This window comes from Leguminivora glycinivorella, chromosome 14 (assembly GCF_023078275.1).
Source record: "Leguminivora glycinivorella isolate SPB_JAAS2020 chromosome 14, LegGlyc_1.1, whole genome shotgun sequence".
NCBI lineage: Eukaryota > Metazoa > Arthropoda > Insecta > Lepidoptera > Tortricidae > Leguminivora > Leguminivora glycinivorella.
In genome coordinates, this window is record NC_062984.1 from 5,901,272 (window position 1) to 5,914,839 (window position 13,568).

Below are 13,568 nucleotides of genomic sequence, written 5' to 3' on the forward strand. Positions count from 1 at the left end.
AATATAACATGTATGTCAAATATTAATAGATAAATAGATAATTAGACCTAGATACTTAGATAGTCACGGAAAATGTTTATGGCGAAATCTCTATCTAAATTAATTATTTTAGTAAACCAACAATATTACTCGACGAACTCATGGCTTTATCAATGGCTCTCACCTTGACAACGAGTATTGTATCTCAATTAGCGGTACTATGGGAACTTATTGTTCGTTATGGCATCGCGGTAACATCGCGTAATTGTGTGTTTACACTTCTTTTACACGGAGAAATGCACACAATAGCTGCAAGGCCTACTACAAGTGGCCAGCGTGGCGAGCGATACGACAGTTTTAAGACAGTTGAGGATCGTCATCAGTCACACCAAAACGGAAAAGCGAAAGACAGATATAGGTAGTTTCAACTCAGTTGAGGCCACGCACACTATAACACTGTCATGTAAAGACAACGAGATTTTGAAATTAGTGTTCTTACCGTGTACCGACTGCAGATTCAACAGTGAATTGCAAGAAAGACCAAAAAGTTTCTATTAACTATTTTGTTAAGAATTACGTCTATAGAACAATTTTCAAACAAAACAGAAAATAAAATATCTCGTATGTGATTAATTAATTGTCAGATTATGATTGTAACATTAATCGTAGAAATCAAAGATAATATGTAATAGATTGCCTTATTTTATCATCGTAGCTGTTAAAATGGTGTTTACCTATTTTTTCATTATTTATTAGCAGACATAGAAGTCGCGGTAGCAATAACGTCAATTAACATAGGGACATCCTTACGATATAAAATATATCGATAGCTGAATACTTATTTGGAAGTGAAATTTCATAATGAGCTATAAAGTTCACCGGATAATATAATACCATTACTGCTTTTAATACCATTAATGATAAGTATATCAATAAATAATAATGATATTGTCTTCGGTTACCGCGATAGTTACTCATGAAATAAAACTATGGAAACGGATTAAATCGCGTATAATGAATTTAAAATACATCCCGACGTTTCGAACTCTTTACAGCGTTCGTGGTCAACGGGTGACTGAGGAAAAATTAAAATGTGCAAAAGCTACCCACTTACAAGAAATATTAACAAACCATGACCACAAATAATATAGATTTCTAAGGCAGGTTCACACACTATTAATAAAGCTAGTTATACAATATTCAAAAAATTTAAAAAATTTTTTTTTTTTAACAGAGTAATGGTAAAAATTTTTGAATATTGTATAACTAGCTTTATTAATAGTGTGTGAACCTGCCTTAGAAATCTATATTATTTGTGGTCATGGTTCGTTAATATTTCTTGTAAGTGGGTAGCTTTTGCACATTTTAATTTTTCCTCAGTCACCCGTTGACCACGAACGCTGTAAAGAGTTCGAAACGTCGGGATGTATTTTAAATTCATTATACGCGATTTAATCCGTTTCCATAGTTTTATTTCAAAAATAATAATGATTTTCAAAAATATATTAATTGGTTTTTTTACATTCACTCACTCATTTCATTCATTCATTTTTTTGCAATCAGTACTAATCTTCATTTAGCTGTGTGTGTTATCATTCACTTCAACCTCCGTGGAATTACCTATACGCTAGCGTGATTGATTTGCAACTTGTGTACCCACCCTGTTCTGCTGTACAGATCGGCAAAAAAGAGTAGAATTGGAACGATTTTTTTATCATAGCAACACTTAACTGTTCTCATTTTGAAAATGGTCAAAATCTGTCAAAATAGTTGCCATAATAATATGCAAAACGATTTACATATAGACGGTGCCGCCCCTATTATTTTCTACTCTTTTTTGCCAGACTGTAATACTGTAATACTTGTTCTAGAATAGGACTAGTGGTGAGGCTGATATATTATAACGTATTTGGAATACTAATGAGGCCACAATAAAATTTGGAAAAAAATCTTCAGTGGTTACCAATTCGCCGTAATTAAATAGTAACGCATGTCGAACATTTTAACTTTATTTGCCCTTGGTTATGAAAGAATCTCATATAACATTACATACGTAAGTCAAAGTTACTCGTACATATGTATAAAATTTTTAATTGAAGTAATTAACCAAAGTTTCTTTAATTACAAAACTTTCCACTAAAGGTAATAAAAAAAATACTGCACTGTCTGCACTGCTACGCCACATAATAATAAATGTTCTCTAAAGCTCAGCTAAATTAAATATAATAGTGCCACTTAACTCATAAATTATTTAAGTATTATAAAGAGTCCCGACCGCCACCATACCAGATGAGCGAAAGTGAAAACTATAATACATAAGAAAATGCCGTAAGCATTGGAAATGCGTTTGCGGTATTTGCGAATATTCCAGAGACAACCATTTACGTGCGCTTTCACTTATCTGTGCAAATTTGCTTTGTGCGGTTGGCAGACGTGCACAGACTATTTCTTTGGGAAAGGCGGGAAAAGTGACAGAGAGAAAACTGATGAGCAGAGATTTTAAAGCACTAGGTACTTATTAAAAAATTAAATTCGTTTCGGGATACAATTTTGACAGGAAAAAAGTGTTTTGTTTATTTTATGAATTATAGACCCTGGCTCCGCCATTTTTGTATTTATTGTAGAATTTCTTTCACGAAAAATAAAGGGAATTTAAATTTATGAAATGGAAAGTTTCCATCCATACAATTGTTCATACAAAGAATGGAAAGTTTCCGAAGTTTGCCTATGTGAAAATTTCAGAGTTTTGAAAACTTTCCGTGGGCACATCAGTAATTTATTGGCCTGTTCTTCTGATAAATTGCCGTAAATATTTTGAGACAACATAATAACAAATGTTGCGATGAAAATGAAATGATTTATTGTCAGACCACAGGTAAAAATATAAAAGAACGTTTAACAAAATGATGTTGATGATGTTTTTTTTCTTATCAGGTTATCACGGTGATCGCCATCGGGCTTGTGACAGGAGCGCTAACTTCACCCTACATCGTCCAGTCCAGACTGTCGCACATCGCTGTCATTTTCTCTGCTTACTCAAGTGAGTACAAGTAATCTATTAAGTTGAATGAAACCTATTGTATACGCGGACAATATTACCTAAATAATTGAAGGAATGAGTATAAGCGTGCATGGTATGACTAATATGATTAAGCCTGACAATGTCAAGTACTTAATAAAGTCAACCCATCCTCGGGCAATTAAGATTTTTTGTACATCTGCCTGGACAGTGAATAAGTGCAATTAAGCGCGTTAAGCTCGAATTTAATTTAAAATTTCATTACGTTTTTGTACGGCTCATCACCTGCCTGTCCTATACAAATGTATTGTGTTCATCTTGTTTCAATTATGCGTAAAACATACAGTCATGCGTAAAACAAAAAATAATGACTAAAATAGATAGATAAAAATATCGTTAATACGTTCATCACATGCGCTATTTGGTGCGTGACAGCAGCTGTCGTCCGATTCACCAAATTGTTCCAAACAGAATAGAACACCAAGTGACCAAGGCCAAATGCTGTTCTGCTCACTGAAGCATGCGTGCCCTACACCCTACTGCAAGTTGATACTGTGAACGCATAGTAAGTTAGTAACGGTTGGTCAAAGACAAATATTTTTATTTTTAGGGAGGGAGGGCAATGCTCTGTTTCGTCAGTAGATTAAGGGCGTCGAATTTTATAAATTTTGGAGTGAATGATCAATATTTAAAAATATTTTAAGCGGGTTACTCACGTATTAAGTCGATATAGCGTTCGACATGCGTACATCAAGGGAGTGACGGATAAGATCGGACACTTGTTACGCCGAAGATATAGCATCAAGACGATTTTCCGTCCTCACACGCAGCTCAGGAAATGGATGCGTTCGCCAAAAGACAAGGAGCCCTTAAATGTTCCCGGGGTGTACAGGATCCCTTGTTCCTGTGGGAAGTCATACATTGGAGAGACCGGCCGGAACATCTCGACAAGGCTTTCTGAACACATACGTAGTATGAAGGGCCGGGACAGCCACAGCTCTGCGGTGACAGAACACGTATTGGATTCGGACACGACGCACTATGTAAGATTTGATAGGGTAACCGTACTGGCGCGAGAAAAGTTCTTCGTTCAGCGGAAAATACGGGAAGCTATAGAAATTAGTCGTCATCCCAATTTCAATCGTGACAGTGGTTGGTCGGTGCCACCTAGTTGGAAAACAGTTCTAGGCACTACGTCGGTCCCCAGTGTAAACGCACCCTTAACAAGTGACGTAATAAGTGTTGTGTGCAATCCTGCTTTTGACAAAAGTAACATAGTGGGTAGCTCCGATCTCGCCACGGTGACGTCGCCCGCGCCGCCGACCCCCCCTGCGCCCGTCCTCAGCAGCCGCGCGCACCGAGCAAGCGCCCGCAGTATGCGTCGCGCTCTCGACATGTAAAGACGGGGTCGCTACTCTTGAGAAAGGTTCTCGAAATTGAACCGAAACATGTCGAACGCTATATCGACTTAATACGTGAGTAACCCGCTTAAAATATTTTTAAATATGTATGAGTCTCACGGGAGTTTTATAGTTAAAATTGAATGATCAATGTCCAATATTTTGTACTCAAAATCAAATTGTAACAATGATATCATAAAAATGTGACATTTATAATAACTCTTCCACAATGTTCTATCAAACACGGTGATGGGGTAACTCTACAAACTACAATCGGATCTCGCCTTTGTTTTTTGAAGTGACTACAGGTTACTAATATTTAAACCATCTGGGTTTATTAAAATTGTGGTAATTATCAAAATAAAAACAAGTTAGTGTTATTCTATAGATACTGGCAGAATCTACAAAACAAAATGACCAGAAAATTGGCAAAGCTCGTTAACACGGTCCGCGTAAAACCATGACCTAATTGGCAGTGGCACAATGGTATTTGTTGTAATCATTCAATTTGTGGCTAATTGTTAAACTGTCGAACCTCAAAGTAGCATGCTCTGTCGGTCGCGGCACTCGCGGCTGAAATCGCAACTATAAGCATTTGCTGGCCTTAGTTAGATACCCTTTTTTGCCAATAAAAAAATAAAGTACCTAATTATCAATAAAAGAGATCGGGCAAAAACAATGCTGAGGCCACTCTTTGAAATGTTCTTAAAGAACTATCTATCCTCTGCTTTTTACGAGGTTAGGATAGGTAGGCACTTAATAGCTACAAGTTTGTACTTATACCTGAAAGCATAAACTCGTTTTCGTTTCTCTGAATGCAGTTAAAAATGTTAAATTAAAATACACTGTCACAGGGAGTTTTCATTTTGTTGAATACAAATATTTAAATAATAAGAAGATTTGATTGAAATAGGAGAGATGCGGTAGATGCTAAATTTTGTTGCAGTGTGGTATTCTGAAATTTGAACCTAACCAGTCTTATCTTATTTTGATGATGCTTTACCGGATATTCGTTAAAAGATAAGTCACGTCATTTAAAACTAATTTCTTGGTTCATCAAGCGTTTGATTAAAACAGGAGGCTACATAAGGATGTCAATTTGTTGAACTCTTCCTTGTTTGGGTTTTGTTAAAAAACTTAAGTAGATACTTATTAAAATTTATTTTATCAAGCTATGTACCTATTAGGTACTAATAATAATGTATAGGCACCTTTACTATAGGTACATTAGGTAAAGTAAGGTTAAAATACTTACAGGCTGAAATCTGGGTCGTGATCCAAAGCTTATATATTTCGATTAAAAAAAAACAAATGAGCAAGATATCCTAAGGTAAGGTAATGTAGCACAACCAAATGCTTAAGTACCCACTTTGACAAAATTTAATAAAAAAAATATTGCCCAATGACCAATAGTCGAATCTTTTTTTATAGAAAATAAAAAAACATCTAAACTAACAATCATTATTATTTTTAACACGCTTTTATTAGTTCTTAAACCAGAAACAAACACAATTATTTCATCCATTCATTTAGGAACAATATTGGTATCGTAATAGCAAAACGACAAAAACGTAACACCGGTGTCATTTGCCTTTTTACGCAATTTCAATTTACAATCAGTTTCACTGTAAACTGGAAAATCGGTTTCATTGAACTTCGCGTGAAAGTTGTAATGAGCAACTTCAGTGACGAGTAATGAATGAAGACATTTAATTATGGACGTCCGATAGTGTTACAAAACATCTACATCCTTATTTTCTTCCATATATCATTTATTAAATAGGTAATTAATTAACCTTTGGCGTTTACTTTTTATTTGTGTCAAGAGTTTTTTTTTCGTATTAATAGGCGTTGTTTACCCATACCAATACAAATATTTTGATTATTATGGCACTTCTACTTTTACTTTGACATCTCAAAGAATTGGCGCGAAAATTATGAGGAAATTATCTATGGTCACCCTCACGAAACCAGTAAAAAAAATAACGATTTCACTGTGTTTTTTCATATGGTTTAGACATGTTCCAAATAAATAAGAAAATTACGAAATATTTGATCTGTGGGTCATTGTGGTGTGGTGGGACTGGTGGGTGGGATCATTTCATTGTCTGTAGTCATCGCCACGGTAAAAATACTTTGGAATGAAAAAGCTGTTGCTGTGTTATACCTACCAATCTCATATCTTTTCATGTTGGTTTAAAAACGTAAGAAATGAATGATAAAAATGATCAAATCTTTAATCTGCAGGTTACATCATCATCACCGGCATCCTGATCCTCGCGCGGCTGTTCGGCGAGTCGGCGGGATGGAAGACCTCCATCGGCTTCTCCGTGCTCGGGGTGATTATGTTCACCGCCGCTGCTGCCGTCATTTTCTATGGTAAGCTAATAAATAAGCTTCAACTTCTGAAGTGTCTTCGGCTCGGGCGGCATCCGGACGTCACACGCAGCGGGCGAGAACGAGAACGACCACTCCCGAACATTTTCAAACATAGCTTACAGACGCCGCGGATGACGTGGACAACGACCAAAGCCTTTGGTGCCGTTGCCAAGCAGGGTCTCAGAACATTTTGTTCCCTCATATTGCTTCTCAAGCGTAATGCCTGAGTGGACGCTCGGAGCGAAGCCTTCGGTGGGGCACGCTGCAGGGCGGGCGAGCGTGAGCATAAGTAGAACGTCGACTCAGGAGTCTCAGGACACTTGTATGAGCTTCAGACTTTTCGCTCGGGCCGGATTGGAACGCTTGTCCCTGAGTTAGAATCGAGTAAGGACTCCATAGCGAGAACGTCTATTGTATGTATTTTGTTGTAGTAAGAGTAAGTAACCGTTTAGGAACGCTGTTCACTTTTTTGAAACTTGAACGCGAGTCGCGACGAATTAAGACCGGCAGCAAAACACAACTTTGGTCTGTTTAGTTATTTAGAAGTAGTATGTACACGTTATATTAATAAGGTAACGTTGTAACTTCACATACGGCTAAGCTAATGGTGCATGAACATTGCAATAGGATACTTATACTGTGTGATACTATACAGCACGACCACGGATGATTTTATTAATTCTGATGCGGTACAAATTCACGAAAAAAATGTACTTTTTTGTACTGACGTTTAAAAAAAATGTACCCTTATGATTTTGGAGTTTCGACATAGGGCCCGGGGTCGTGCTAGGTAGGTACTCCCTGGCACGACCACACTATATTTAATGAGATTTTAAATTTCTGTTGCAGTACAAATTCACGAAAAAAAATGTACTTTTCTGTACTTACCTTTTTATAAAAAGTACCCTCATGGTTTCGGAGTTTTGACATGGGGTGTGGTCGTGCTAGATAGGTGGTACTTCCTGGCACGACCACACTATATTTATGTTTAATTTGATGGTCAAATTAATACTAAACAAGTGTTTTGAAATTGTACTATGTAAATTACTTCAAAAACTTAGTGCGGTCGTGCCAGGGAGTACCTATCTAGCGCGACCACTACCCATGTCGAAACTCCGAAACCATGAGGGTACTTTTTATAAAAAGGTAAGTACAGAAAAGTACATTTTTTTTCGTGAATTTGTACCACTACAGAAATTGCAACAGAAAAAAAATCATTAAATATAGTGTGGTCGTGCCAGGAAGTACCACCTATCTAGCACGACCACACCCCATGTCAAAACTCCGAAACCATGAGGGTATTTTTTTTAAAAGGTAAGTACAAAAAAGTACATTTTTTTTCGTGAATTTGTACTGCAACAGAATTAATAAAATCATCCGTGGTCGTGCTGTATAGTATCACACGCCATACTGTATAGCTCTATCTTTGTTCTACGTTGTCTATGACTAATACCTAAGTTTATTAACGTAGCTATGTAAACCAGTGTTTCTCTATGAGCATAGCAAATATTATAGGTCCTTGTAGCGTACTATATCAATTACATCATCAAAATCCTTCAAGTATATTATATGTAGCCCGTAGATATTCCGTGCCCTTTATAAATAAGATAAGAAAACTCTGAAAAATTTAATATTCCAAAGTGTAGGAAAATTTCTAAAAAGTGTGCCACACTATGACTCTTCGTTCTTTTTAAAGTCAATTAGCTAGTTTAATAAATTAAATAATCTGGTCAAACTTCCCATATGTTCCTAGCTGTCCCACTTCACAACATCAGATTTGACGACCAACTAAACAGTTAAAACTGTAAATTTTCATTATTATGCATGCCTGCGGTTCCTCTCACCCCATAAGGAACACTGCAATTAACACAGACCCCTGGGAATGTCATAACTTCCGCTCCTTTCTATTTTAACCTCCATGCCGCTAATGCATTGAAGCTGTCCCGTATGATTTCCGGGAGTTTATGGTCACTCATACAAATAATGAGTAATAACAACGTAATAAATGACACTCATACGCGTCAGGCTTAATCGAGGACAGGTTTTACGTGATTTCCGTGTGCTCCTCTACGTATCAAATCAACAGTATGAAAACAAATTGGATCCTTAAGCATATAATAATATTTAAAAGCAACAGAAGATCTTAAAAAATCTAAATAAATTGATCAATAATTTTAGTACCTAGACTATGTTTTTTTACATGTTGGTCAACGGTATTTACTTAGACCCCAAGTTCAGGCATTGTATTTCAGTATTTTCCCTGAAAGAATCCTTCCCACTCTTTCGCGTATTATAAAATTACAGATTTATTTTTTAACCCCCGACGCAAAAACGACGGGGTGTTATAAGTTTGACGTGTCTGTCTGTCTGTTTGTTTGTCTGTCTGTCTGTCTCTGTGTGTGTATCTGTCTGTGGCATCGTGGCTCCCGAACGGATGAACCGACTGAGATTTAGTTTTTTTTTTCTAAAAGCTGAGTTAGTCGGGAGTATTCTTAGCCATGTTTTATGAAAATCGGTGAACTACGTCGCGGTCGTGGGTTTTTTCAAAATTTTAATTTTTGTTTCTTTAATTTCAGATTGGCACACTTCGTACTACGTGGTGATCCGACCTAACAAGCAAGCTTACGATCTCCTTCTATCGTCCGGCGTGTTTGCGGTGCTAGGCGCGGCTGTTTTCATGTTCCACGCCTTCTTCACTTTCCGGAAGGAAGCAGACATTTAAAAAAAAACAATCACTCTACTTTTACTATGTGTCAGAAATGCCAGTACTGTGTCAATCTAAACAAATAAAAAAAAAGCGATACAGAGATATGGAACGCATTCTGTTTGATCTTCAATCTTAATATTTTATCTCTTTTATAAACTGCCTTGTTTAATTCATAAGTTTCTTATTAAAGTTTAGTTACTTAGTGTTAAATATTTTTATTAGCTCTGATGGGGCATGTAATTTAATGCAATTAATTTGTAAATAATTTATTAAGAAACCGTTAGTTGTCCTCATAGAGTAGCTATTCAGGTTTTCAAATCCAGTTTTACTTTGTAAAAATGATAATGTAGGTAAATATGTAAATTGTCAATTTTGTCCTATGCAGCAGCTCAAAAAGTAAAATACAGATTTCTTTATGGCAGCATTTTTATTATCGTTCATTCTGGCCGAGGGAGTGCAAGTTACGTAACATTAAGTTTTAGGATAATTTTCGTAGTATAGATTAGTTTATTCTTCTTGCAGAAAGATGTATAAGATCAGGTTGTAAACTGAGGTATTATGCACAAGAGACGAAATTTAAAATAAAAAAGTCATGGTCTCCTAAAAGTTTATTTTATTTGAAACGTCTGGTGAAGGCCTTATTCAAACGGGTTGTGTAAATGTGGTTTTGAAGATTGTTTGTTTCTTTTTAGGAGCATTGTACGGTTTAGTATTTAAGAGTTTTTAAACCAACGAGTATTACTTAAATATTTAGTGTTATCTTTTTGTCTTTTATTTCTTTAGTAGACAAAGCTTACATTACAATTGTTAGTAACTTTTTAAAATTTCGCGCGCATGATTGTTTGACACTTGCCACAGATAGAGTAAATACGATACAGCGTCATAGGTGCGTGCGTATAATAAACAAATTATAATAAAAATTGTACCAACTTAGACAACTTTGATTGTATTAGAGGTTTTTCATGGATGTTTAAAATGACATGTTTTTCATTTGTTTGTAATACTTTAGAAATAATTTAGATATAAATTGTAATCGTAATTGTTAATACTGAAACATTCCGCTAAAACCAAATTTAATGTTAGTGTGTAAGTGCGTGTCGTACACAGACATGGAAAATTTATATAGACGTTAGAAAAAGGTGCGAAATTAAAACTTTTGACGAAGAGATAAACGTTATGACCTAATGAGTATGCTTTATTATTTGAAAGTTGTTACTAAAGTTTTTTGTTTTGTTTTGCAGGCATAGAAATAAAAGGAAGTCTTGTTTCGATTCACCAGATTGTCACATGTTTGATGGCAATGGCATAGGTTAAACTTAAGAGCACAATTTAACGCAATCAGGAGTTGGAACTGCATTTTTCATTTGAATTAATTCAATCATAGTAGGTATGGAAATTTTTATAGGTCATAATGATATTTAAATCTGCAATTGGATTTTTAATATTCCCTTTTTTGTATGTTCAGATTTTGTCAAGAAGAAGTTTTTGATTTTTTTTATAAATATATAAGTAACGTATAAGCATTTAAAGACAAAATACGGTATAAAAATCAAAGCGTTGCTTTCAAAATCACTTAATATTAACTTAAATAATATGTTAGTTCTTTCATAGGTTTATGTTAAATAATTATTACTTTTATTGAAAGGGAGAACCAAAGCAGTAATCAGTATCCGTCCACCAGTAGTTTTAGTTTATTAAGTTTCCTTTCATTTTAACACCGACCTTCACTTATATGATTCTGTATTTCTGTATCTTTTGTAATAAATTAAATAAAATAGATTATTTTTCATCATCAAAATAGGTTATTTAATAGAGTTTATTTGGTATTTAATCTAAGAAAAATAAATAGTAATGTAAATGCATGTAAACAGTACACTGGCGCTAATGTTACCTTATTTATCCACGACCGCAACAAAAGGTACCCGCGACACGCACAGATAATTATATTAAAATATTATTGTATATATATACATTGTATCCGTTGTAATTGTTTATTAAATAAATGTAATTAAACGTCGTTTATTTATTTTTTGTACGAAAATTAACGAACATTTGACAAATAAAAAAAAACAGACTTCTGATTAATAAAATAGGTAGGTACTAAAAAATTAGTACAATAACTAACATAAACTTTAATTTGCTTGGTCCTAAGCTAATTATTTCGTAAACACGATTAAGTAAGAAACAGGTAGGTGCCTACATTCCGAAATTGGTTCAACAGTAGAATATAAGGTAAGCAATGATTTTAACGACCCCGCCGCCGCCGCCGCTGCTAGTTGACTAAACACCGGCGAGGCTGCCAAAATCGTTGCCAACTTATCTTAGTCAAACTCTTAGAGTTACGACTGTTACGAGGGTCTCATTTAAAACTTTCAAGGCACATGAGAACTCTTGCATGAAATTTTCGTTAAATTGCGGTAGGTATTACGGCAATCGATTGTGTATTCTTGAACAGTCTAAAAAAGGCTTCAAAAAGGGACGACCGCCAGGTATAGTCATTTCTCCATACAAATGGATCCTCGTTTTCCTCCCTGGATGCCAGGATGGACAAAATGTCATTAGCATTACCTATAATAGGTAGTCGTCCCAAAAAGTAGTATAATATAATAATTATGGGTCGTCCTCGGTAACGACAAGATTTCTTGCCAGGATAGGCCGCTCAAAAAAATGTGCATGTATGAGTAGGTACATGATACATTTTGTGGAATTATATTAATTATACAATGCACTCTTAATAAATAATTATGCTAAAATTGAAATGAAAACGATTAAAACGTTGAGAAATTAATACACATGTGAAATCAGGTTGACCAACATAAGTACCGTAATGTCCGTCAATTGAGTGAGATACTTCTTCCCAGACATGGTACCTACAGTTTACTTTATCTGTATTTTCGTGCTTTTATTTCCTAACCTCCAAACAATAAGAAAATGTAAACAAAAGTGCAAATCAATAATTCAACCTGACATGCTACTCAAACTTCTTAGAAATAGTCCTACCTTTTCAGCTTTCGCCAAGTAAATCCAAAGTTTGCGCCAAGTTGAGAACTTCTTTTGGTCACTGAAATTGTACTGCATTTCTTTCGATGCATATCTGGTGCTGAGTGGTGACCGGTAGTTGCAAAACTCCGTACCCTGGAGTTCCACGGGGGCGTCAATAGTGACCATTTTAAATGGATATTTGGAGAATTATTGGAACTGTTGTTACGTTAGACACCGCAGCTGTCAGATCACTGAATAACAATCGACATAACCTCCAAGGTCGGTCAGATGGCGGGAGAATTTCAATTGTGATAACAAGGTTATCGGTGCTCTCGTGGAGCCTGACGAAATAGAGTTCTTATTGTCGATTTATTATTGCCAATACATTGCGTTACTAACAGATTTAATACTTAGTAACCTACTTGGAGAAAACCAATTTTGTGTATGGAACTTAATTGTCTGCCTAACTTCGAATCTGAGATTCTCTTTGAGAGAATGCTTTTAAATAGCATTCGTCCATATTCTAAAGGGTACAAATGAAAACGTGCAAGGATCTGCCTTAATTGTTAGTAGCTTACATAGTTAAAATAGTATGTATTTAGTAATAAACCTTGCAATAATGACGCAATGTGATTGAGAATTATTGTCTCAAGCCCCACCCATGGAAAATAACAGATAACAGCAACTCATTAAACTTGGTCATAATATGAGATAAGAATTAATTGATCCAATCTATTTATATAGAAGTCTAAAATATATATCTACTAGCTTCAGCTTGTGACTCTGCCTGTGTGGTATGGTCATAGCTGGGCATTAACTCGTTAATCCGTTAATCGTTAATTAACGAAGTTAACATTTCGATTAACGGATTAACTTTTAAGTTAACTTTAAAAAATGTTAACGGATTCGTTAACTTCCGTTAAATTTCATCGAGTCCGTTAATCGTTAATCCAGCACCCCAAGCGGCTCGCTGCGCCGCGAAAACCACGTTCTTACTGCTACTGTAAAAGCCCGTAGTACGGCAAAATCTAGGTTTTATCGGTAAAAGCAGATCCGTCGGTTATAAACAGTCTAAAGACCAATTGGCGACTTTGGATCACTT

General features: G+C 35.5%; 2 protein-coding genes across 3 annotated transcripts in view; one reads left to right on the forward strand and one right to left on the reverse strand.

Annotated features, from left to right (window-relative positions):
* The window catches only part of LOC125233413, a 35,978-nt gene extending 24,477 nt beyond the window's left edge, over window positions 1-11,501 (forward strand). For both annotated transcript variants that reach the window (XM_048139426.1, XM_048139427.1), the window contains 3 exons: window positions 2,914-3,019; window positions 6,646-6,777; window positions 9,354-11,501. In XM_048139426.1, coding sequence (XP_047995383.1) covers window positions 2,914-3,019; window positions 6,646-6,777; window positions 9,354-9,499 — 384 coding nt within the window. In that variant the 3' untranslated portion in view covers window positions 9,500-11,501. The remainder of the gene's footprint in view (window positions 1-2,913; window positions 3,020-6,645; window positions 6,778-9,353) is intronic.
* LOC125233412 (adenylosuccinate lyase) overlaps window positions 1-12,727 on the reverse strand; it is a 63,392-nt gene extending 50,665 nt beyond the window's left edge. Inside the window, 1 exon segment of the mRNA XM_048139425.1 lies at window positions 12,485-12,727. Coding sequence (XP_047995382.1) covers window positions 12,485-12,652 — 168 coding nt within the window. The 5' untranslated portion in view covers window positions 12,653-12,727.
* Window positions 12,728-13,568: the final 841 nt, after the last annotated feature.